The following is a 26,475-nucleotide window of genomic DNA, read 5'->3' as shown; positions in this document are numbered from 1 at the left end:
AGACTCCTGCCCAATGAAAAAGAAAGGAAAAAAGAACTGGGGAGAAAGAAGAAAACCTGCACAATCAGGGCCACACATCACATGCAATCCCAGTCCAAGGCTTAGCTCTCTCCCTGTCTTCCCTGAGGTATCTCTCAAGAACTGAGCTGATTCAGTGCATAATGTCGTTTACAGTCTAACAGTGCACAATGACTTGGGATTATCCTTATCTTACAGAAGCAAGTGATAAATAATAATCTTGGGCAAATCTAACATCATGACTGGGATCCCGAAATTCCAGTGTATCAATAAACACAAATGCCAAACCATTTATTGCAGAACATTTTGGAGTTGTGTAAATCCCTCCAACAAGCATCAGATAAAGCTGTCAGGGTTGGGGATGAATTGCTTCTCTGTATGTGTTTAAGCCTGAGCAGTTAAAAAGATTTAGCCTGTTACAAACAACTGGCTATGGTAGGTCAATGCCAGTATTATCGCTGACTTAGGCCTGCCATGGATATAATTCTCCAGGTAACCATCTGGGAAGTTATCATTGCCTTGACTATTTCATGACCAGACTCTGATCAGCTCGCATATGGCCCAAGCAGGGCAAGCCAAAACCTCACAGGCTCAACTGTAACTTCCAACTTTTATCACTGTGAAATATGATGGTGTGGCAGGCTGTGGCTCTGTCCTTCCTCTGCACCAGTTACGAACCAGCTGGAACATGAGAGGTCAGATAAATGATCCTTTTTTTTTTCTTACTGTGTAGAACAAATAACTACCCAGCTTGAAGTTTCATATCCAACCATCTCCCTGAAAGCTTACACCATCAACTTGCATGTAGCCATGTTATTTTACATTATCTCCTCTGACACTTGTTTACTTCCTTCTCCCTTCATTCATGTTTGTCTTTTACTAACACTTCTTTACATTTACCTGCTGATATTGTTTGAAGCTGGCTCCCTGCCAAGTCTCCAAACCTTACCACAAGAAGTACCCCCCCCCAAACCTCAGGGAGAAGAGGGAGAAAAACAACCAAGAAAAACCGAAACAAGATAGAGAGCTAAAGCCATATATATATAAATATATTTACACTTATGTTACAGGTATATACAATTGAAATATATATACAATTTCACGAGGGAACGGGAAGGGGGAAGGGAAAAAGGAACAAAATCAAAATAAAATATATATATATCCCGCTTAGTAGCCCAATATCTAACAACTAAAAGAGTTAGCAAAGAAATATCTCACTATTCTCCTTGGGACAAACGAGAGTTGCTCTGGAACGATCGCCGGCAACCTCTGCCTCCCAAGGTCGACAAGGCCTTACCAGGCCTCGCTGCCCAACACGGCAGACCTGACAGCAGGGAACCTGCACCTCCAAGCCGCTGGAAGGAAAGAGAGCAAAGGCCTCTCCTCCTTTCTTCTTATAGCCTGGCTTACATAAAAGTCATAGGGAATACTGGGTAAATCTGGACCCTTCCTTGGTTACAAACTGGTCACCAAGGAAGGCCTAGGCCAAACCACCACACCTGCCCACCTTACTTGTTCCCTCCCTCACATCCATGATTGCACCCTCTTCGCACTGCTCCCTCTTCCTTTTCCTTTGTTACATAGTGGACCACACAAAACCCCTCCTTGACCTCAAAAGCAGGTGATGATGATGGAGAGAAGAAGGAAAGAAGAGAGTGATTCTGTATAAGAGGCAGTGGGAAATGCAGTGTACCCCTTGAACGAGGTCTTTTGAGAGGTATTGAAGGACTATCCGAGTTATGCAGAATTTCCTTTGGTGAACTGCTGCTTTCTCCAGGTCATGGGTCTTGTTCTAAATCCATGTTTCACTGGGCAGAAGATTTGCTTGAATGATCATGTGTAAGACTCAAGGACTAAATCCAGAGGTATATGAGCAGGTAAGATGATGCCAGAGTCAGTACATTATCGTGCACCTATGTCAGGTCTCAGTTGTTTCCTGGAAGCCCCTACAATTACTGAGCTTCTATCCCTTTTTGCAGGTAGTTTTTATGTAGCAGGGAGTTACTATTTTTTTCCAAAAATAAGCAGTGCATATATTTAAAAATGCTGCCTCTGATTGTAAAGATCTTTGCAACAGTCACTGTTCAGCATACACATTCATTCTTAAGTGTAACAACTAACATGGTAAACACTGAAGTACAGAACAGAGATGCCTTCAGTCCCAACAAGTATTGCAAAAATGCAATATGCAAAATCAGATGCAAAATAAGAAACCCTGGCCCTTGGTGTTCACTGGTGTGCTTGCACACAGAGGCACTGATTACCATCCTGTATATTTTTTCTAAGTTCTAAAGTGCAGTCAGGCTTGTTTTACATTGATCAAATAACTCGAAGTGCCAAGTTTCCAAAATAACAATTTATAAGAGGAATCTGGATCATATGCTTACTAAATACTAGGTTTGTCTTTGAAAGAAAAGACCATTAACAGGGGAGACTTACTTCTCACTTGTCAAGTGAATCAGCATTCATCAATAATTCTTGTGTGTAGCTTCCCTGTTCAGCCTCAGCCAGATGTAGAGACAATTTCTTTCCAGACATCTCACAAACACTGATGCTGAGGTGACACTCTCCTTTACTAACACAGTAGCCCAAATTGAGTGGCTAAGAAAGAGGCCTTTATTTTATCTCTAAGGAATTCACTGGCAACAAGTCATGTGAGAGGCAGATACATAACATGTGGTTAAAGATGATGAGTTAGTTTATCTTACAGGATAAACTCTAGGGTTTGTAAATTAACAGCTTGGCCACGGATTGCCTTTCCCAAGCTACAAACACCTGACAGCTTAAGTTCCAGTCATGAAATTACAAATGTGATAGCAAATAACAAATGCTGTCAACTACATGACTTGCCACACAGCACCAAGACAGTGTCAACAACAGTAATTAATGCACACAGTTATGTTTATCCCAGCAATTCTAGAAGGTCTTTGGAAACTTCAGACATCATTTTATGGCAACCACATTCAGCAAAACCAGTAAGAATGAACAAGCGCAACCAGCTATTCCTACCCTCTGCAAAACAACTTTTCAACCATAAGAAGTAGGTCTAAAGCCCTGGCTGAAGGCAGGAAAAGCTTAATGACAGCTTTTCAGGTGCTGAGTGTATAAAAATTTCTCACCTAGTTTCTTTTTGAGTAAAATAACTGGTCATGCTGTTGTCCAGTACTTACACTTTCTCTAGTTAACTGAAACATTCTAAATCTCCCCAAAGTCAAAATTTCCATTTGTCTTTGCAATATTTAAGAACATATTTTAATAACTTCAAAGTGTTGAACCAAATTCAATTACCAACTCTTCATTTTCGTCTGCTGCTTTTTCTTCACTAAAGCCAATGCAAAATTTTTGCCCAGAGAAAAAGACCTTTCCGTGATTTATTATCAAAATCTAAACCCAACATATATAAAAAACAAGACATAACAATCTTACCCTGACTAACTCTCCAAATTTACCAAAACTTTTTAACTCAAAAGCAGGTTCTCCATATGCCAGCCTCTAAATTACTTGACAGACAGATGATTGAGTATAAAAGCAGAATCAGTCACACCAATGTGGTAATAAGACTGAACAAGACCTAGGTTATTTCTTAGTACAGCAGTTCACTTACCCGATAGTAGTCTGTGCTGTACACATCTCTAGACATCCCAAAATCCCCAATCTTCACCAGTAGGTTTTCACCAACCAGACAATTCCGGGTAGCAAGATCCCGATGCACGAAGTGCTGTGATGCCAGGTAAACCATACCAGATGCAATCTGTTGGGCAATGTGAAGCATCTGGGATTGGGTCAGCTCAGCAGGACGGTTGCCTTCTGCCATCAGTCCTGCATCTGGTCCATGCGCCCTGCACCAAAACGCAAGTGGATAAACTGACAGGCCACTTGTAAAATGGAGAGGTAAAGGGCATTAGTGAGTTTAAATCCACACAATGCAGTCAAAAGGGCTACAAATTACTTGGTGAAATAAGGAAAAAATTGTATCTCGGCTTTTTTCATTTGCTGTTTCCTTCATTGTGGGAAAGATAGGTGGTGTGAAGAGCCTTACACAATAGGATATGTATTACTCAAGGAAATAAGGCACATGTGTTCACAATAATACCCATCTGTCAGAAAACACCACCTTTCTCCTGTTCCAATCTAGTAATCCAGAGAAAGGCTGACAAAAACAACTGTTTAGTAACACTATAAGTGTGAAAAACAATTGGGGGAAAGGCAATGAAGTGGCATGCATAGCATCACCTTTCCTATGACTGGCATGCCTTGATTTCTAGAGGGAGAAACGACATTGACCCCTTCCATCTTTTCTTTAAGAAGAAAAAGCTCACTTCCTTCTGAGAAACAAGGGCAGCAATCTTAGATTTATACTTCTAGTTTCCTATCCAAATGCACAGCAGGAAAGAATTTTTGCTTATTTCATCACCAAGGGTGAGTCCTATCTGACGTGGGAATTCCTGAGGATAGGATGAGGACACAAAACACACATTATTTGAAACAGCAAAAAAAACCAGTTTCAGAAATACAAGATAGCAAGTCTCTAAGATGCAACAATCAACTGATTAAGGAGAATACTTCTATGCACTCCAGTAAAAACAGAGAAGTTTTGCATTAGAAAGGCCCAGCGAAGTACTGGGACACATGTGCTTCACCCGTCTTAACTATGTTAGCTCTGAAATGCACGTACATCCTAGTATCTTGAAGATACTATATGCACAACATTTTACAGTAAGAATTACTAGCTAATCCTTATCCAATTAGCAGGATCATCTGGCAATCATTCTTCATTTGATACAGCTTATAATATTCTGAATACCCTTTCCCTTTCATTCAATTTTCCTGTGTTTTCAGAAGCCTTTTTTATTCCTTTTCTGAAGACTATTCTTTCTAAGAGACCACCTCTCTTTTTCCCTCATCAACTTTTGCTTTTGAAAAATGCTCTAGAACTGATTTTTATTTCCTCTCGAAGCCCTTCCTTCCTACAAAGGGGAGTTTCAGAGAATTGCCTTCCTAATCAACAGAGGTGAGGCCTTAATTTATCTCTAGGGGAAGGGTGCAGGAATTTGGAAAAGAGTTGCAAATTAATCGAATCTGTGAGATCAGTTCTGACACTACCTATCAGAAACATGATATTAAAATTGCCCCAAGGGAAGAATTTCATGAGAAAAGTAACACAAAAGAAAATGGAGGGTGTGTAGCACTGCTGGGACTGCATCTGGTACCAGGCAAAGCCAGTTCTCTGCCACAGGGTATGTACATGTAGCCATTCACCTGGTGTGGTTGGTAGAGGGGAATAAATGGGAGGATAAGAAATCTCCAACTAAAACTCACAGGCAAATTCCTACTGAAACACATTGTACCTTATCATGCATGGATTTTTTAATAACTGTTCTCAGACATGAAACTCTGAGTAGCTAAATTAGAGAACTCATCACATTTTGCTAGCCTTCACGAGAACATGGTCTGTGTCTAATGAAACTTTTAGATTATTCCTAATGCTCCATCCACTTTGCTTATTCTCTTGGTGCTGGTCATAAATGAGGTGATTCTCAGCATCTACAACAGCCAGGAACATTGACAGGGATATTCTCTGCAGCAACAACAGACTCCACTAGTCAGAACAAGCACTGGGCAGGCATGACTTTGAGGCTTTAGTCCTAGACCTACACAGCCTTTGGCTGCATGCAGACAGCCAGGCTCATTTGGGTTAAACTTTTGGATCAATTTTTCCCTAACAGCCTTTGGCGGCGCTGCAGGGTAAGAAATACAGGCTCTTTTAGCCTGCTTTGCTACAAACCTGTGGTCTGCAGCACAAGCTGCAATATGAGAGGAAGGACAAACTGGAGCCGAGGTTTAACAGCTTGTCCCAGCATAATCACTTTATGTAGGAAATATACTGTCTGTTGAACTACTTTTCTGTACAATAATTCAAAATCAGAGTTAAAAGGTAAGAAAAGGCCAATCAAAAAGAATCAAAGCTTAAGTATTTCTTATGAAATAAGAAATTATTTCTCATCAGCTGAGAATCTGGCTTCTTCTAATGGAAATTCAGTGTTCTGTAAACATACTGGAATGGCATCTAGGGAAATTGCAGTTTCCCCAAACTTCTGATTCACAGCAGAAGACCAGTCAGGCCAATATAAATGCCCTGAATTCTTAAATATATTTAAATCCTCTGCCAGAGAGACAATCAGTCTGGGAAAAGTAGCAGTCTTTGCTCTGCATCCCCAGTTCAGAACCCAGCTCCAGGCCAAACTTGTCAGCCCTGCCAACAAGGGAGCATGCTAGTTGTTGTCACTGGTTTTTATGATGTGGCTATTTGTTCAAGAGATCAGAAAGACAGCAAACTCGTTTCATATAGGCTACCAAAAGTGCATATATGGTGACACTAGTAATCACTAGTCATTTCAACCAAACAGAAAACATGAACACATTTAAAGGGACATCAGGTTTGATTGTTTTACAGCTTTGATACAGATATCTTTCCAAAGTGGTGGTAACTTCTAGTTATCTTCAGCAGGAGAGACCTCTGTATGTTGAAATGTCTTTATGATATATTTTGATGAAAATTACAGAGAAGGTGCTGAAACAACAGTCCCTTATATTTTTAATATAGTAGCAAAAGCTATGCCTTAACTGCTTATTTTTATGTTAATGAGTGCAGGCTAGCGGAAATAGCATACATATGAAGCCTCTGTTCACAACTTCCGGGTTCATAAGTTACCTATTATTGTGAATCTTAGGTATCATCTATTTATTTATGACTGCTTTACTGTCAAATTTCAATTTCTGATGCACATTCCTGAACAGTTTTATGAAATAAAGCCCTAATCCAGACCCCAAGATGCAGCAGTTTCCAATTCACAAAAGCTTCCATGGCTCACATTTTTTTTTGCTGTAGACTTATGGTAGTCTTTCCAAAACACTGCGAAGAGGGAAGAGAAAAGGGTTTAGACCTCAAAAGCTCTTAGATGCCTACAGATAGTGATAGGTGTTGAGTGGGATCTTCCCAGTGCTATCAGAAAGCCAGCAAGAAAATGATTCCTACTGTAGGATTTATAACCAAACATTTCAGAATACACTGAAATATATTGGAAACAATATTTCTTTGGTTCACATTTGTTTGGTAAAAAGCGTAAGGCTTGACTTAATGGTACTTCCAAACAGGCAAAGAGACAGAGCCCCACATCCCAGTACAGAAGACAAGAGTCACACAGTTTGTACTCCTAGATGTCCGTATTTGCCAGTGGTAGTAGTTAATTTGACATTAAGTACCAGTAACACCTACCTTCTCGGCCCACTTTTGGCTCAGCAGCACAATATATGTTCATGGGTTTACCTGAGGAATTTGTTAAGATCTCCATGCTTCATATATTCAAAGACCATGATGAGCGGATCACCCTCAACACAGACGCCATAGAACTTGACAATGTGCTCATGCTGCAGGTTAGTGAGCAGCTCTGCCTCACGGTGGAAGTCCTTGCGGGCATTGTCGCTGGCATCCTTCAGTGTCTGATGGAGAAAATGAAAATGTAAAGGACAGATGTTTACAGAAGGTAGGGAACATGTAGGACAGCACTGTAAGGGTAAGACACCGATATTCTACAGCACAGAGGATGAAGTAAGTATTTTCTTAATACCTCTTTTAGAAATGCAGATGTGATCCTTAAGTGCAATTAAAAAATGGCAGTACAGTTTTCATTCCCCTGCCACGTTATCCTAAACAACATTTTTTTCTTGTAAGAGGATGTAGGAATACTCATGCTCTTGCTGTGGCAAGTGTTCTCCAAACACAGAGCAAATAAACTGATCTCATCCAAAAATATACTCATACACAGCTGGTTTGTATGCTTTAGCATTTAACTTATGGAACACCTAGTATCCTGTTTGCATTTACCTTTCTTGTTAGTTCCTTAAAATAAAACTCTACTTGTTTAAAATACTTGGTGGTAACATAGATGTATTCTTTATGTATTATTAACGTCGTTGTTGCTGTTAGTCCCTATGGTGTGCTACACATTAGGTAGATTTACACAAGTTTATGTCCCTGGATCGGAACTTAAAACCTGAGCCAGAAACTCCTTTGAAGTTCTGTAAATCTATTCACATGCCTAAAATTAGGTATAAGTAACTGCAGGATCACTCTTGAAGTGATAGGCAGAGAGGAAGGCAGATGCAGATCAGAATTCTGGAGTGTCACTTTTTCTTACCCCTTTTTATTTATATAGCTCTAAATTCTTGCACATTTTAATTTTGAAAGAAATATATCAACACTGGATCAAATAGGAGGCTTAAATGTTGTATAATGAAATAATACTAATTAAACTGTCAAACACAGGCTGTTTCAGATTTCTTCTTAAGAACTACAGTTCATGAGCAAAGCAACACTTTCATGCACCAAAAAAAAAGGAAGTTCTGACACCAGTTAAATGAGGAATAATTATAATTGGCAATAAACCACTAATAGACTCTATATTCAAGTGGTATAATGGTTGCACTATAATAGTTCAAACAATATTTTTAAAACTGCAAAGGAAAAATGGCAAGTTACCAATGTTCACAAATTATTCTTCACAGAAACTGCTGTCTGGGTTCTCTACATCTGGATTTTAACAATACCTAGGCTTAACACAATAGAAGACAAGACACAAAAGTAGTTGCAAAGTTTTAGTTAAAGATGCTTTTTCCTGGTCATCTAGTCACTTTATTTTCCATCCTGAATTAATATACAGAGCATGGGATCAACCACATTCATCAGAAGAGACACAGAACAAACTGATACTGTGCAATCATTCTACCAACAAACTGAATTTTCAGCTACAATAGTCATGGTTTGTTCAAGATTTTTGTTCCATAGGGACAATTCTGCCCATTTTTCTAATATTGTATGTATGCATGTGCAACGTACAGACTAGTAGATAACTGTCATTAAAAAACACTTGCTTTACTTGTGAAACTGCAACCCCAGGTCTTGAAAATGAAAAGCTACCACAACAAGATTCAGATGGGGGAACAAGGAGCAGGGCAGATTAGATAGCTGTCTTCCAAGTTCATGGGCTTTTCCCTGTGGATTTCAGGCTCTGTGGATTCTAGAGGCAAGAGAAATCACTTATGCCACAGCTGTCCCTTCCCTGAGGGATGGACTTATGAATCTTAAATGCCTTCAGGCCCAGAATCCTTCTTCCGTAAGTTTTACTAATAATGATGCAACAAGGATATTGCATCGTCAAGGCTTCACTAGGCATGATAAGTCAGTATACACAGCTATATCATGTATATCAAATTTGCTGCCCACTATGGTCTACACACAATCACGTCTGAACTGAGTGAAGACATTTCCAAGCTCTGGGATGCGGCTTTAACATGATACAGGCACCAACCCACAGTCCAGTCTACATTATATGTAATGAAACCACGGGGAATAATTCTATTGTCATTTGAGTTTCCTCTGGTAGTTTAATGTATAAAGTGATTGGACTGTAATTCCTCTCAACAGAATTAGAAAAACAATTCATATAAAACCAACTTTTAAATAAAAGCAACCTGGATAAAAACTGACAGGGAGAAACAGAGGCTGATCCTCTTTCCAGTGGGCTCTTTCCCTGGAAGGACAGTAAAAATGCTGACAGCTATGCGCTGTGAGGATGACATATTGCATATTTGAGAAGACGCTTTTTATCTCACAGAAACTGCAAAATTATCGTATGACAGAGCAGTTGCCATGGCAATTCTGCATTTTCTGTCAAACAGCAAAATGCAGAAAGGTCTAAAATTCAGGTAAAACTCATGCAGTATTTATCACCCACCATTGCAAAATCTCCTTTTTGTTATTTCATGCAGTGCACAGAATAGACACAATGCACGAGAGAGAGCTGGCACAGTCAGGCAAAGAGGAGACTGGAAGGTGAAAAAAACTATAAGTATGTAGAATTTACTTAGAAATGACACTGACTAATGCATTTAACTTGATCTCAGCACAAGACAAAAAAATAAAACCAAAATAAAACCGTAAGAGCACTAAAAGAGAAAAAGACATATTAATTACTATTATCATTACTGTCAACTACACCAAAGCTCTGCATACAAAGCACTCTCACCAGTCGACACGAGGTGTTCCCAAGTAGGATCTGAGATTCAACCACATGTACTTTCCAGCCACTCAAGCCAGCATTAAGGAAGAGGGATAGGTTTCCTTGGGCAATAGAGGGAGCTCCCGGCTCTCATAGAAGCTCCACATCTGCCGAGTTCATCATTGTGACAGTTGGACCACTACCCCTTGCTTAGTCTCCTCTACATAGTCCTTGTCCATCTGGTCTGTGCAGACTTGTGCTCTGTAGTGAGTGTGAACTGCCAGCTCCTTACCCCATGCTGACACCACAAAGCTGCATTCATGGGCAAGTCAGAGTAAGAAGAGGAGGACTTGGTATCAGAGCAACATCAGCAGGACTTGGTATCGAAATTCTCATGACATATGACCTTTCTACTGTTCCAGCCTTCCCCTATGAAACCATTGCTACTGCTCCTCAACACCATACAAAGCTGAGTGGTATGTGTTCTCAAGAAACGAAGGGGTGGTTTTCCACCTTCTTGGAAATGAAGATCCAAAGATTTGGAAACCTTTGGTTTTCCTGTGTAGGTGCCATGGAAATGTTCTTGATCTCATGCACATAGCAGTCTGCTAGCTGAGCTCTATCCTTGAGCAGAACAGGGTGAATCCCCTTCCAACCTCCCAAGGGAGCAAGAGGCAGCTGCTAACCTGTGCCTTGTCAGTCAGCCTCACTTCCAGCTCTGGACAGGCTAAACTAGTGCGAGATTATGCCTGGGGATCCAATCCTATGAGGAGACAGCACTGAGCCAGGCCTGAACAACCACAGTGGTACAGCAAAATGCCTCTCAAGGAAAGAGTAACTTTTCCTTCCTCCACCTTCTGTTCTCTAAAAGTACCTACAGCAAATAGTGTGCTGAAACAATGTGGCAACTCACATGAGGGAAAGCTAGTACAATGCCCATGCTCACAAGGTTTGTCCCATGGCAAGCATTCCCAAACATTCCGTGCTGCCCTCAAAAGACAAAACTAATCAAAACTAATTTAAACAAATTGTCTTTCTCCTCTCCCAAGGAGCAAAAGCTCAAGCTCTTTGTGTTGTTTATGCTAAGCCTGATCTTTTTTTATCTTCCCAGAGTTTTGTGGGCCTCTTAGCTCCTAAATAATTTGCTGCAGCATGTCAGCATTTTGGATACCAGCTGGCTGAAAGGAAGAAGTAAACATGTTGAGTTATAATGAGGGATGCTCAGAGCCAGGCATGAACCTTACAGTTGTCCAGCAACTGGCAGGCACAGGCAGCTGCCAGGGACCACCAGCATCCTGAGGGACATTGTGCAGGTGAGACTGTGTCTCCTTGCTGCTGAAATTCCCTTGGCACTAGCTCTTAATCCTCACCAAGTACATATTCCACTGGTCTCACTAAATCTACGTCATGGTGATGGATGTGTTCTGGTTTTGCCCATGGGCTAAAGCTCTCTAAAGCCCTTGCTGTGTGTCAGGAGGAGCTGCCGTTGCTGCTGGCATCAAAGTCTGCTCCTCTAAGACTAAAACTAAGACACTGCCAAATCCTGTGCTCAGCAGTGGGGTCCAAACACAGTCCTCTGGATAGTTGTCTGCACTCCAGTTAGGTCCCATCCCCTGACCTCCACTGTGACTGAAGGATACTTGTGATCTATGTTGGTACCACAGGAAAAGAGAGAAGTGTTAGGCAATTAACCCCTCTTACATAACGATCAATCCAGTGGCTCAGTTCACCAAAAAAATTGCTCTTTAACAGCAGCCAGAGTCACGTCTTTAAGAGCCAATGGCAGAAACATAAAGTGGGTAGAACCTGTCCCCAGTGGTAATTCTTCTCACAGCTGCCCACAAGATGTTTATTAAGGACACTACAAAGAGTGGATTTGCTAAAAAAAAAAGAAAAAAAAAAAAAAGAAGAAGGTATGGCAACTTGTCCAGAAAACTGACAAATTTCTCATCTAAATCCATGGAGACATCTCTACCTTTAAAGGCTGAATGCTTTTCCTTTTGAACTACGCAGAGAGGAAGTGCAGTACAGCATTGAATAGCAGAAGTGTTAGGCTCCATTCGGTCAGGACTTTGAAACAGAGCAAGTGAATAGAAGTATTTTTATTTTGCTATCAAGGAGTTCCCTAAAGTGATAGAGGAAAGGCAATTTCCACTGTAGTTTCACCAAAATACAATAGAAAATTAATTCAGATCTAGTTTTGTCATCTCCTATCTCTTGCTTTCTCGCTATGTCTATACCATCTCCCTTCAGGGCTTAATTTTTTCTCACGAGTCAACATGACCGAACAACTCCCAAGTATCATAAAGACTGTAACCTTGGCAAACCTAAAAATGTGTTATTTTTGATTGAGCACTCTACAGGTCTACCCTCCTTTCATGTTCTCTCACTGTCAGGTCCAAAACTCTACTTCTTGTTACCAAATTCAAAAATATGATCTACTCTGTTTCTTTTACTGTATGGTTTCATCCATGTACACATGGTTGCCTAACTGTGACTGGTCAGATAAAATTATTTTCCCCTAGGCACAGCTCAAATTCCAAACATCTATTCCACCTGCATTTAATGAGATACTTCAAATGCTGGACACCTTGTTGAGATTTTGGCAGAACACTACAGATGGAGATAAGAGTTTGTTTCCAGGGAAACTTTGCAAATTTTGAGAGAGTAATTTCAACGATATTGTTTTCTAGCTACATCCTGAGTTGAAATCAACAGCCAACCTGAGCTCTTGAATTTTAGGTGGATGTAAAGACTTGGTGTAGTGAAGCAGGCTTGGTCTCCAAGCTCTGAGATCAATCTTGAAATCTTTTTAATCCTTGGTAGATTCCCAACATAGCAGGTGCTCTTTGCCTTTTAGGAGAATCAGACAAATCTTTCCCCCCCCTCAGAAATGTAAAAGTTGTCTGTATACATGAAACTCCAAACATGTTTTCATGCATTTTCCTCATCCTTTGGACTTTATTTCGGGATCACTGATTGGAGCTGTATATAATCAAGAATCACTCCTCCAGGTCTGACATATGATGACTTTTGGATTTCCATACTGCCAGTGTTTAACAGTACATGACAATACTATTCACAAGTTTGTTTTTATATTCCTGGCAGCTATATTAATGACAATTACTCTCAGATAATTTCAGTTGTTGACTTGAAGAATGTCATAGTCCTGAAAAAGAAAGGCATTCTTTGCCTAGAAATTATACACATAACCTATTCACTTAGCAAGTAATAGATTACTTTTTTAGACACATAACACATATGTCACTTGTATTTTTAATGACCTAGACATTATTTTTCACTAATTGTACTCTAGATAGATCATAAAAGATTTTGCCCCCTTGTGACACAATCTGTTTTCCTCTTTTTTTCTTATAAGATTCAGATCTCATTTTATAATCCACAACTAGATCAAACACTGCATTCTCTTAACACTCAATTAGCCTTGTGAACTTTTCCACACATATCAGAACAGTTACACTGTATTATGGAATAGGCAAAGATGATAAATTACAAATAAAATAGCATTAGTTGCAACCATGAATTAGTAATGGAAACCCTAGATTCTTTTACCTTCACTGCCACCAAGATCTTGCTCTGGTCAGGACACAGGTTATAGCATTCTGCCAGAAACACTTTCCCAAAGGCTCCTTCTCCCAGTTCTCTTTTAAGAACAATATTGTGGCGCTTGATGTGATGCACAACTGTGAAAAGAAGACAAAATGGAGGTCAGAAAGGAGTGGCAAGGCCAGAATGAGACGGAGTCCGTGCTTACAGCCACATGGAGACAAGCTTGCCTGTAAAGTAGGATGCGTACTGTGGAAAGAATCAAAATCTCCATGTGCCATTTATTAGTGCTTTGTGCAAACAGACTGAGCTTATATATTTATAGTTGGAGGGTAGCACATTTGCTGGATAAGAAGACGTGGAATTCAGAGTCACCTGGGAGAAGGCCAGTTATCATCATGTTAGGAAGACTACTGCAGAGCAACACATAGGAGCCAATGCTGTTTTTTAAAAAAAATTAAGAAAATTAATCTGAAAATAAAGCAAACCTTTCTCACACCTCTTCTAATTTTGTGCCTTTAACAATAACAGAACTCTCGTCCAAAGCCCAAAAGTTTTAAAATTAAGCTAATCCAACAAAACCAAATGTGCCCTCTTTTAACTAAACGCAACTTAATACTCTGGTTTACTTACCACTTGTTCAACTGCTTTCCTTCTCAGAGCTATATATAGTTACAATAAGATAAATTTTATTCTCGCAAACATGATGTACAGTATTACTCTGAAGTAAAAGAAAAGATGGACAAAGGTTTTAGTCCACACAGTGGACAGAAACTTCATTGACGTCCTCAAGTTTTTCAACTTATTTTACATTCTCCTTTCAGCAAAAGCTTCCATTAAAACCTTTAATATTTAAGAGAGTGTACTAAATTTTGTACAACACATTATCAGTTTGCAATGTTCAAGCTCAGTAAAGCGGTTTAGCTGCCAATCAGATGGACAGCTTGTGTTGCTGAATCTGTACAAAACAGACAGAATCTACTGATGAATTTAACCTCAGTGCACTTAGTTGCCTTTGCAAACACTGAAATTAACCCCCGCCTGGAAAAGGTCCATTTGCAACTTAAATCCTTGACACAGTGAATTAAATTGGGGTGCACAGGCATCAAGCTGGCTTCTGCTAGGGTTTGAATCTTACCTTGGCTGCTTAACTGCAGGACTGAACCCTGCCAATAATTTAGGATCTATGCAGATGCAGACCAACTGCTGTTGCCATATTTGGCCACAAATCTGTTCCAAAGTGGGTGATCACCTGTACAAAAACCACCTTACCTCCATGTCTAAAAGACGGAAAATGGAGTGCTGGTGGTAACAACAGTGGGGAGAAATAGCACAGCCTATCCCTATTCCTGTCACCAGCATTTGGAGAAAAGGACCACAGCCTACAAGAGAAAAATATGTGCTTCCCACACCCTAAGCCTACAGAAACGTAAAACCAGAGCACTGCATGTAAATACACTTTGTATTCACATGCTTGCACATGAGGGAAACCTGGTGCTGGAGCAAGCTCGAAAAGTGAGAAATCCATCAGGGGTCTGTCAGGTGGGCAGCACACCCAAGGAGCAGATCTCCACCAGACCCAGCTGGCACCTGCCAGAAACCTCTCATCAGTGTGTAAGCAGGCCCTCCATAGCCTGTGTATAGCATGAGGAAAGCTGGATTCTCCCTGCAGCACACCAGACTCACCAGGGCTCACTGCTGTCCCTGCAGCTGGTGGCTGCAGGGTGGAGCATTGCCAGCCTCCTCCTCCAATCCCAAGTCTTCTGGAAGAGGGCATGTCTCATTAACAGCCAGGTACACATGAAATAAGGCTTCATGATACTTATGTTTTTCACTTTTGTCAAACTCTGGTCTAGCATAAGCTTAAGTTTTGTTGTGGAGATGCATTTATATGGGTATGCTTTGTTTGGCCAGCTACCCTAGCAGCTCCCCTGCAGTCATCAGGAATTGTTTTCTATGTTCACTTCCTCTCAGTACTGGCTTTGCAAGTAAAGCCAAAAATGCAGTCAGCACAAGATAGGTCTGAACCAAAACACACCTTTTTTTTCCCCCAGACAGAAGTTAACCAGTATCTGTTGCCTCTACTAATACTGGTCACAACACAGACCGGCAGAGGCAGAACTGCTGCCCTGGCATGCCACCTGAGCTCTGGAGTGTGGCATACCTTGTGACCTGTGCTTTAAAAATAATTGCTATTAAACGAGGGCTAGTTCCTATCCCCTGAAAAACTTGTCATCCAACCCTGTCTCTTGGGGAATTCTCTTACCCTCTGCTTTACCAGTAGTGCCAGAAGAATGCCTCTCTTCCTTTCCCAGAAAGAAAAGTTCAGTTCCATGTTACCAGTATTACCATCTTAAAAAGTACACAAATGCTAGAGACAGGTTACAGGGCTGAGAACCTGCCCTACTGGCATCAGTAGGAAAATTCCAGTAAAGGCAGTTTTTCACTTGGTTCTCTCCACAGCTGTCAAAGACTCAGTGACGAACTGAGTCTGAATTTTGTGTGGGTCCTCTCCATTTTGAGCCCATCCTACCCAAGTGTTGGCCCTAGCAGTACAAAGGGGGGTTTTGTAAAGCTCCTGAAGGACAATAGAGTAAAAATAAATAAAAAACATATCAAATACTTCTCTGCAGTACACTTACAGCTGCTGTTAAATACTTTTATATAAGCCAAGCATTTGACTGAACAATCCCCTCTGTAAACCAAACTGTCAAAACTGAGACACAGAAAGGTGCAGAAGAGGTCTGCCCAGAATGCATTTTAACTTGTTACACTCTATCCACCCCTGTAACCTTTTTGAGCTGCATTGTGTAATTAAACAAATAAAAAATGACAGTAAATATGACTAAATGGGCAGAGATTAAATGTAAGAACTATGTAAGTAAATCAAACACATAAGATGTGATGGTTATATGAGCTAAGGAAAAGATCCATTTAGCAAACTCAGGGCCCCAGCCATAATGAAACCATCTTCAGTAGGAGGATATTGCAGCAGCAGATGCACTGGAAAATTCAGGTCAAAATCTGATTTCAGTTAGTGTCAGGATAAAGCAAATTCTCTCTGCTGACATTCAAGAGATTATCCTGGATTTACACTGAAGAAACAAAGCAGAATTTGGCCAAAGAGGTGGAATAAACAAAGAAGTCATCTCACGACATTGTCTCATAGGCAAACACAGACAAACATTCAAATGGTAGCTATATATTTTCCTCCTTTTGATTCTAAATGGAAATTGCACTTGACCTGCTATTCGTACTTTTAAGAGTATATCATCTCTGGTTTAAAATCTTGACTGATTACTGCAAAAAATGTGTTCCATTAAGCTAAAAGCTGACTTGAAACACTTCAGAGAGAAATGAAATATAGAATATGAAGCAAGACAACAAATTAAAGAAGGGTAAATGTTGAAAAGAGGCTGTGGTGTTAAATAATAACCACACAGCTGTACGTTTAGAAGCAGGCAGCTCCCATGGATGACTGCAGGGAATCAGAAGGCAATAAGGAGCATACTGCAGAAAAAGTCTCTCTTGTCATTTCAAGGTCACAGAGACATCCCACCAAGAGAGTTGGACTTCTAGGTATTTCACTCACTAGGAAACATCATGTCACACTGGAAATGATGCATCAGCCTTATCCTGCAAAACGTATCTGCAGGCACAAGACTGCACTCCCCAGGTAACCTACCTTTGATGATGAGGCTGAACAGAGAGGGTCACACCACTTTCTGGAATGGGTCCCAGCAGAATAGGCAACTCAGGATCACCTCACCACATTGAAATCACTGAGTTGGACTGACTGAATCCAGCCATGGACAGTAGGATACTTAGCATGTAAATTATTAAAAACTTTCTGCCCATAATTAAAAAATTCAACGTGACAGAGTAAAAATGTTTCCCCTTGGTCACAAACAATAGGTCTTAACATTTTACCCTCATATGTGACCATTACACTACCTAAGCTGACCTTCTACACTGCAGAGCATAGTACTGAGCTAAATGACTTGTGCTTAGCAGAAGACTGCCTCCAGAAAGTGACTGCACCAGTCTTGATTTGAAAGTCTGAACTATCCACTTGTTTTAATGTGTAATCATTTTCATTGCTAATAAAAATGCATGCCTTTTTCTTTGTCTCTTAATCATTAACTTGTCTGGCTTGCACCTCCCTTGGGCTCCAGGAGACTTTCTCTGATAGTTTAGCAGCCTTTTAAGATCTGGTATTAAACACACATAATCAACACTCTTCTTATTCTTCTTGGAGAGGCAAAGAGACAGAAGTCCCTCCTCCCAGGAAAACATCCTCTCCAGTTGTTTTCATGACTTTTCTCTGGAATATTTTCAACAACCTTTTAAAATAAGTTGTCTCCAGTTGTTTTTCCTAACTGGAAGGAAGCTCCCTGTATCTCTGCACATCCATATATTATGCCAGTCCTTTTAAGGCTGGGTTTCCTAAAGAGCATAAAAATTACACAGTTATGTGGTATACATGACAGTGTCTCATCTAGAACACCTCACCCAATTACAACACCATAAGTTCTGTAAGTCTCAAATGTGTTCCCACATGCCTCATGAGAACAGCAGAGAAGATTTAGGGGGAGGTTGAAACACAGTCTCACTGCTTGATGGACACTAAGAGCCACAGCAGACAGGCTCCACCATCACCACTCATTGAACTACCAACACTAGAAAATCCTGTTGTGTTGCATGCCTACTTAAATCATCTCCTGAGTCTGTTTTTGAGAATTCTGTCCAAAATTTTGCTAGCAGTATACACGTAGAACAGTCCTGATGAAATTTGTTGTGCCAGGACTCTGAGAAGGGAATGAAGACCTTCAAGATGCCAAGCAAACAGGCAGGCTAATATTATAAACATACTCACAGCTGCATAAGAAAAAAGCAGTCATAGAAAAGACTCAGCTTGTGATGTGACATGAGGTGCCATAGAAAGATATTTTGCAGGTTTCTTAATTTCTTTTCCCACTATTTCTATTGCAATTGTGAAGACTCAAATATTTCTAAGATCTTGCTAGAAAAAACAGGTGTAAATGGCCAAGTGATTGTTTAGATAGTATTCCAAATTTGTACAGCATTTCTCATCCACATAAAAGGGGGGATGGAATTACTGATGGAATCCCATAGCAGAAGAATACAAAATCACTGTGAAGGGCAGAGAGCAAGTCTAGACTGATGGCCATCTGGTTATGCACTAGCAGCACCTCTACAGTTTCTACAAGCTATTGCCAGAATAGAAATTTTGGCATGTTGAAGTATCTACTCTCTAACATGGCAATAAAAGCCAATAACAACGCCTTTTTTTTTTGGTAACCTTTTATAACCTTTTAACTTGTCAGCCTTGCCTGGGTCCAGAAGTAGGCCAGCTCAGTTGCATATTTCTGATTATTTGAAGTATTTATCACATACAACATTACTTATTATTATATATATATTTTTGTGTAGTGCTACTGTTGTTTAATTTTTACCATATAGCAGCAACAAATGCTCATACAAGACTGGTGCCCAGATGTTGTAGGCACAAACAAATAAACAGCATGTTTACACGTGCTTCCCAGGTACTCTACTCTAAATGAAAGGTCCTGGTACAGGCTATAGAAAACTGAATATGGAGGATCCAGAATGAGGTCAGAAAGGCATTTGGGCCTTGCCACATTACCTGTGCAAATACAGCTTCTGAAGCATTTTGACTTTTTGCTTCTTTGAAAAAAAAACCAGTTTAATTCAGCAGTTGTAAAACAGTTATCCTTGAGCAGCCATCAGTGATTTGTCAGGTTTTTCATAGGCATCAGAGTCTAAGTGGACCTTAAGGAGATATTTAATGGTCAAATTAAATAGGAAGTGATCTTCCAGGAAGAACTGAAGGCATTTATGCAAGGCAAACCACTGATTATCACAGGAATGGCATAATTCCCAGGCACTTACTTCTTACTTGCCTGGAGATACATCTGATGAAAAATCAAATAAATCTGTGATTGCTGCAGCTTAACCTTTCAGTTGCTTCTTCTACAACTTAAATCCTCACAGGATCTATACTTTAAACCCCAGAATTTCTATCTTTCTGGGTTAGAATTAGGCTTCCTTATGTAACACAGTGCTGCAGGTCCTTGAAAGATGCCCATCCCTCTCCCAACTGCCCACAGCAGCAGGAGCACCATAGCTCTTACCCGTTGTAAACTCATTTTGCTATAGCTTGCATGGCGCTTCTCACTTGGCTGAAACTCAAGTGTTTGCTATCTTTTGGGGTTAATAATTGATTTCTGGTGAGGTCTTTGATTTTACTCTTTTTTTACTGTAATTGATTTGGTTTATTTGGCCAACATTCTCTCAGCTTGACATAAGGCCATACTTGGTTAGACCCTTACACACAAATAAACATTACTTAAGAATAAATTACAATAACAATGCTACCATTGTTTTAAATGCATGAGCCTTATGAGCTAAATTCACCCTTCGGGAAAAAAAATAGTAATTAATTGACAGTTTACCCATACATAAGTTTGCCCTTGCATACTAAAACTAAGATACACAAGGCCTTCAAGCCTTAGCAACCTAAAAATGATCTTTTACATGTTAAAACAACTGGAATATATCAGAATAGCTGAAAGCTAGATTTGGCCCTCTATTTTCAGAATATGTAGCAGGTATTAATCACCCTGCATTTCCCTTTCTATGCTGCTTCCAGCCTCCTAAAAGCTTTTCAGCACAGTATATTAAATCTGCTTTAAGCAGAAAACTGTATTTGAATTTTGGCAAAACACTGCCTTTGCAGATATGTATGCACTTAATTTGTAAATGCCAATCTCAGTGCACTTCTTCCAAACGATTAATGATTGTACAACTTAAAGGCTATTGTATAAAACCTCTGCTGGTATTATTTTACAGTGGCAAATCTGGTCCATCTTCCATGGAGACTATGATCTCACCATCAACACCCTTCTCTTAATTCAGATGATGAACTGCATGATACTAACCTTTAGAGATCTTTGCTATAGAAACAGAAGTACTTGGCAAAGGATGGGGGAGTACCATGTAGCATGTCTCATATAATAGACATTTGCAGAGGGGGAAGGGCTAATAAAAATACTGTCTTCAAAATATTAACTCTTTTCTATCTCTGTTTTCAGAAAAACACACAGCCCAGTACAAGCATCCCAGGACACCAGTCTGAGAAGTAGGACCTAAAAGAAACTTACATTCAGAGACTGAGTCATATTCAAGCCTGGTGGAAGTGAGTATAAAGGTGAAATTCAAAGGAGATTGCTCTGGTTTTGATGTACTTTTCTCTGCTTTGCTTTTTGTCTTCTTATTTTAAAAGGAAAAGGAAATAATGTTGTACCTCAACATGAGGAAGCTTTTTACTGGTGGCCTTTCAAAAAGAAATATGAAAAGTAAATGGAACTTTCAAGCCTGTGAAGGAATAAACCGTACTCTTGGCTCACAGTCTCAAATTCTATCCCCTTATATAAAACTTAAGCACATATCCAGTCTTTACCTTTTGATGAACTATTTTAGTGAAAGATAGCATAGCATCTGATCAGCCATGCTAGATGGCTAGGTCTGCTCTGTTGCAGCTAATTATGCATAGAAAGAAAAGGGAACATTAGAGAAAACATCACAGGAACATGACAGAACTCAGTCTTTTATAGATCACTTCTGAGCATATTATTTACCCTTTTCCTAATATTTTTTTCCTTCTACATTTCTATCAGGCTGCAGTACACTGTGTGGCTTTCTGTGAGGAAAGCTGAATCTTATGCATTTTTTACCTTATAGTTTCCTTTCTTTGGGCCAACTGAGGTAAACTCCTAAGCAGAAGGTTAAGTCTCTGCCCGCTTCCTTAACTGCATACAGTTAAGGCTTTGCTGCTACATGGTTATTTGCTCCTTTCCTGAGTTTTGCCATAAGTGGACTATAAACACAGAGAAAAGTTTGGGGTTTGTCTGTCTCTGAGGAGTACCCAAAAATGACACAAAAAGGCATTGGACATTGCGAACAAACAAAATATGAAACTTTCCTCACTCTTTGATTGGATTCCCACATTATTCACTGAAAAACAAAATCACCAGACAAAAGAGAAAACAAGTCTCAAGTCTTCCTATGCACTGACAAGGAAAGAACCTCAGTTTGCCCTCTGTCTTCTGGGAACACAGAAGGGGTTAGCACTAACAATTATACTGTCCCACAGCCCCATGTGACAGGAGAGATGACCAAAACATTATAAAAGATGAACGAACCTGAAAAAGCGGTTACTCCCTTTTACAGACTTGCTCTCCTTCAGCATTTCAGCCTTCTTCCATGGTGAGGCACTTGTTCTGCTTTTGTTCCACTGACAGGCCGGCACACCTTTCTGCTAGGGCATGCCATATACAGAGCCCTATGTCCCTATTGGGCATTTCCCCCTTGGCCTCTGCTACTGTTTCAGAATTCCAATGTTATGATGTAATTGGCAGTATATGAGTGCAAGGCATACCCAGAAAATTCATCTTTATCCCTGGGTGACAGATACCTCTACGTCAGCCACAACGCAGTCAAAAGATTATTATATTGTACTAGCTTCAAATAGAAGACCTGCAAGTTCTTACTTATAGGTCAACCAAATGAAGTCATGAAGGGTTTGCAAGACTGAACATGGTGAGGCTTTTTTAGGATCCTCAAAAATTGCAAAGTAAAGATGGCTTTTGTTTTGTCTTGTTGCAAATGCACTGGGAAAAAAAAATCTTTCTCTGTTTCCACATTAACATAACACGTGCTTAACTTTTCAAGCTTGAAAAAATCTGCTTACTACAGACCACACATTACCTCCTCTGGTATCCTGGTTCTTCTGTCCTCCAAAGTACTAATACCATAAAGTGTATGTTTATACAACACAAATTATTCCATGTGTAAAGGTCATGAGGTTTTTACAGCCTGGGTGACTTCTCATCATTTTTCAAGGTCTGACAACCCCCCCAAATCCCAGGGAAGGATGCAAATGAGACTGTGCCATGCTCCTTGCATTGAGATTTGCTTATGCAAACAATGGTGCTCCTACTTGGAACTGCTCTCTAAATTACACTAAACTACAGCCCAGTCAGATTTGAGAACACTTTAAATGCTTTTTAAATAGCAGCAAGATGAGTGCCTATTCTAATTGTCCTGATAGAAAACCCAGGCTCATAATATATAGAGAAAAGAAAACCTGTGACTTGTCAATGGGAACAGGAGGACTTTACAGGTAATTTCTCTTGCAAAAGAAAGTAATGTATTTTCTCTTCTCCTCTCTTGGATTTGCATGTTATTTTCACATAACAGGAAAGCTAACACATCTAGCAAAGAATATAAGAAATCTCCTTCCACTCACTTGAGCTCTGGATTGTGTTATCTGTCACTGAAATTATGTTTCTCTACATTTCAGACAAATGAAGAGGAATACATCTTCTTTGCTAAAACAAGTTTGGTGAGGGAGCAGAGGTCTCCACTATGTATAGCCCCTTGCAACTGGTCTACACGACACGCAGCCCAGGGCCCCTTGGCCTTTAGCAGACCAGAGCCAATGCCATGTCCTGTATGTTTCCATGGCCATGGGCAGTGAGGCATCAGTCACAGACGTAGCCGGTCTGTCAAATGGAGGTACATTTAAAGTAGCATCAGAGAGTGCCTTGGTTCCACCATGGACAACAAACCCATACATCTGTTTCTGGGCAAAGCTTCCTTTAGATATTGTTTAAATAAAGGCTTATTTGTAAACTCCCAGTAAATCCCCTCCCACATATCAATAAAACTTTATTTTAGAGAAAAAGAATGAACACAGATACATTAATCAAAAGTTAACTACACAGTATGTCGGCATCTAACGAAAAAGAAAGACCTGTACTCCTTTAGGATAACAGCTTCCCACATAGTCCAGTGTGATAACTGTCAAACCCCCTGTACCAACAGTGACAAAACAACAACAAATGGTATCTTTTAAAGCTGTGACCCATGACGAAGTTCAGGACAAGTTCAGTCTCTGCCAATATGTTTTCACTACCTAAAAGCATCTTGGTTTTGACTTGATAATTACAGTCTGCTGAGCCAAGCAGCTGTCACTAAGGAACAGGAGCTGCCCAAATGAAGCAAAATGCATAGAAGTTTACTGCTGATTTATCACACAATAATGAACCCAGTTACAGCCTTTTGAGGCATGGAACTGAAAAACAAAAAGAGAGAGGGGAAAAAAAAAAGAGGAAAGAGAGGAAGAAAGAGCTTTGAACATTTTGTTCCAGTCAGTTTCCAAGAACGAAGAAAACACCAGGCATGATTCAATCAAAGGATGCCCTCCCACAGTCCCGCTGTTGCTGGAGAAGTGGCCACTGGGCAGATAACTGAGACACGTATTTCTCAAAGCACACAGACCCAGTCTTTGCTGAGACATAAACTCTTGCTGATGGCAGCACATATACATACCAGGGTAAACAAGAACGGCAGAAATGGCTGAATGAACTTTATTCAGAATCTGACATACGATGTCAGTATAATGAATGTCACCTAAAGAAGAGTATTACACTCACAAGCAGACTGAGTTGTCAGCTCTGACCAATTATTACCAGTTAATTTTATGTTGATAGCTAGTACATATATATGATATTCTGTAAAAGCTTAATAGCTGTCACTATAAAACATAGTTCTCTTTCTCCCCTGTGCTCCTCATATTTGGGAAGTACTTTCAGTTGAATCCTCTTCAGTACTTGTTGCAGACTGAAATTAATGCAAATGTAATTCTAGCAATCTCTGCAAGACACCAAAAATGCATGAAGCAGAAAAGTTCTTTTCTCACCTACCATCTCTATGACTATTGCTCTTAAAAACCAGAACTGTTTTGTTCCAACTACTGTACACCATGATATTTACAGCAACTGTAGTATCCACAGAACTAAGATAGACAAAATGTAGGGTTTTTCTCCCCTTTCTTCTGAAGTTCAAGTTCCCTCCCAGAGCAATAAATACCATGCCTACATAGTCATGTACTTGGGAAACATTTTGAGCAGCAGTAACCAACACAAACAGCTGCTACATTTGTTGAACTGAATGGCAGACTTCCTGGTGTGCTTATCAGTAACGGAAATATTAAAAATTGCCATAATTTTTATTGTTACTAATGGAACAGCTAGATTTTTGCCTCAAGTTGCTGGAACTGACAGTTGCAGCTAAGGAAGTGGGTGTTGTACTTTGGTAAGCACCCAGTCTGCACTTAGCTAAAACACAGAGATACACAAAGCATTATTATTAACCCTACAGACAAGACGTTACCATGGTACATTAACAGACCACTTTACAAGCAGTGTTTATTAATTACTGCCCCCTGCAAGACCACCACCAGCAGGAGAGCAAGCACAGACCTGCTTTTAGGAGAGACCTGTCTGAAGTCTGTTGCGAAACTGGAGGATAATTTGCCTTTTGATAGTCCAACATCCACAAAATGGCCCTCAAGCAGTTTCCCGGACTCTATTTCTAGCCTGTTCTTCTGGTCAGAATTTTAAATAGAAGACGAAGGGTCAGAAAGTAACAATTGTTTATAAACAATGTCAGTACTTCTTGGGTAGTCTTTCTTGTGTTTTCCCACGTACAACTGTCAACTAACTTATAGGTTAGTGTGTTGTTTTCACCATTGCTTGTCACATTTATTCTTCCCTTGTAACATTTTCTTCAGTAAGAGAACTGTAATTCAGCCACATGTTCCAAGAATATAACAGGTTCTAACTGCAAAAATAACCACTACTGATACTTGCATTTTTCCTTACAGAAAAACTACATAGAGGCAACATAGTTTGCTTCTGAAACCTAGACACGCACACATAGATGAAAAGGTATTTGCCATCAGCGCTTTGGCAAACAATTCTTATGAGCTTCTGGCAAGTGAATCCCTTTCTGATTGTTTCCCCTACCTAGAAAATAAGGCTAGAAATGCATATCTAGATGTTCCATAATAGTGGTGGTGATTTTTTTAAATATTAATTACTTTCTATTTGAACAGTGTCACAAAGCTACAAAGTGCAGAGTGACGTATTCGCCAAGGTTCTTATTTGGTATATTTTGAAAACAATGGCACAAACTCCTTGCTGCCATCACTTTCTTAATTTCAAATGCTCAAGTGGAAACTCCTCAGATACGGATTTGGCTTCAATAAATATTTCCTTGTAATTTTACATTCTGGTCTCCTTAAAGTGTATTATACACACTCAAAAAAGAACATAGTGTTGTCTTGTATGTCATGAAAGTAATCCTCACTCACAAAATGTGAGCTGGGAAAGTGAGTGGAATTCTTCTAGATTAACAGTCACAAAGAGAAGCTGATAAGAAAACAGTTAAGAAACCCACAGCATGCCCTAATTTAAAACACAGACATACACAGAAAAAAGACTTGCCATGAACAAAAGAAAACATGAGGTCTGCTGCTAGCTAAGTGCCCTTATTCTTTGGTTATTCCAGTCTGTATGTTGCTAGTTTACAGTATTTTATGTACTATCCTGCACAAAAATAAACAGGTCCTCAGGGATTAACATACCACAATGAACACTTCAAAACTACTTGCAGTAGCTCCCTTTCCACACCTTCATAGATGTAAACAAAAAAAGATTTCTGAACAGGAGCTACTGGAATCACTTGCCTTCATATTGTGGTAAGTAGGCATTCGAAATGCCAGTTGATGTGGAAACTAAAGAAAACGGAAAATTGCATCCTAATGAGGGCTATTCTAGCTAAGCACCTGAGAAACATCATCAGGAAAAATTTCTTCTTGATACTATTTTAAAAAGTTTTTTGCCCATAATTAACCAAGTTGAAAGCTAGGACAGTAGCTAGG

The 26,475-nt window shown here is 39.8% G+C and overlaps 1 protein-coding gene and 1 long non-coding RNA gene across 4 annotated transcripts in view; one reads left to right on the top strand and one right to left on the bottom strand.

Annotated features, from left to right (window-relative positions):
• NTRK2 (neurotrophic receptor tyrosine kinase 2) overlaps positions 1-26,475 on the bottom strand; it is a 203,468-nt gene that overhangs the window by 42,623 nt on the left and 134,370 nt on the right. For all 3 annotated transcript variants that reach the window (XM_018080932.3, XM_008934200.4, XM_018080933.3), the window contains 3 exons: positions 13,650-13,780; positions 7,346-7,518; positions 3,623-3,857 (listed from right to left, as the gene is read on the bottom strand). In XM_018080932.3, the coding sequence (XP_017936421.1) occupies positions 3,623-3,857; positions 7,346-7,518; positions 13,650-13,780 (539 nt within the window). The remainder of the gene's footprint in view (positions 1-3,622; positions 3,858-7,345; positions 7,519-13,649; positions 13,781-26,475) is intronic.
• LOC108641091 lies at positions 1,586-25,369 on the top strand. The gene is made up of 4 exons (XR_001921750.2): positions 1,586-1,895; positions 7,453-7,627; positions 20,780-20,895; positions 23,050-25,369. It is a non-coding gene; the product is annotated as an uncharacterized LOC108641091 (long non-coding RNA).

This window comes from Manacus vitellinus, unplaced genomic scaffold (genome assembly GCF_001715985.3).
Source record: "Manacus vitellinus isolate BGI_N305 unplaced genomic scaffold, ASM171598v3 scaffold_50_pilon, whole genome shotgun sequence".
Taxonomy (NCBI): Eukaryota; Metazoa; Chordata; class Aves; order Passeriformes; family Pipridae; genus Manacus; species Manacus vitellinus.
This window is presented reverse-complemented; position numbering and strand designations above follow the sequence as displayed.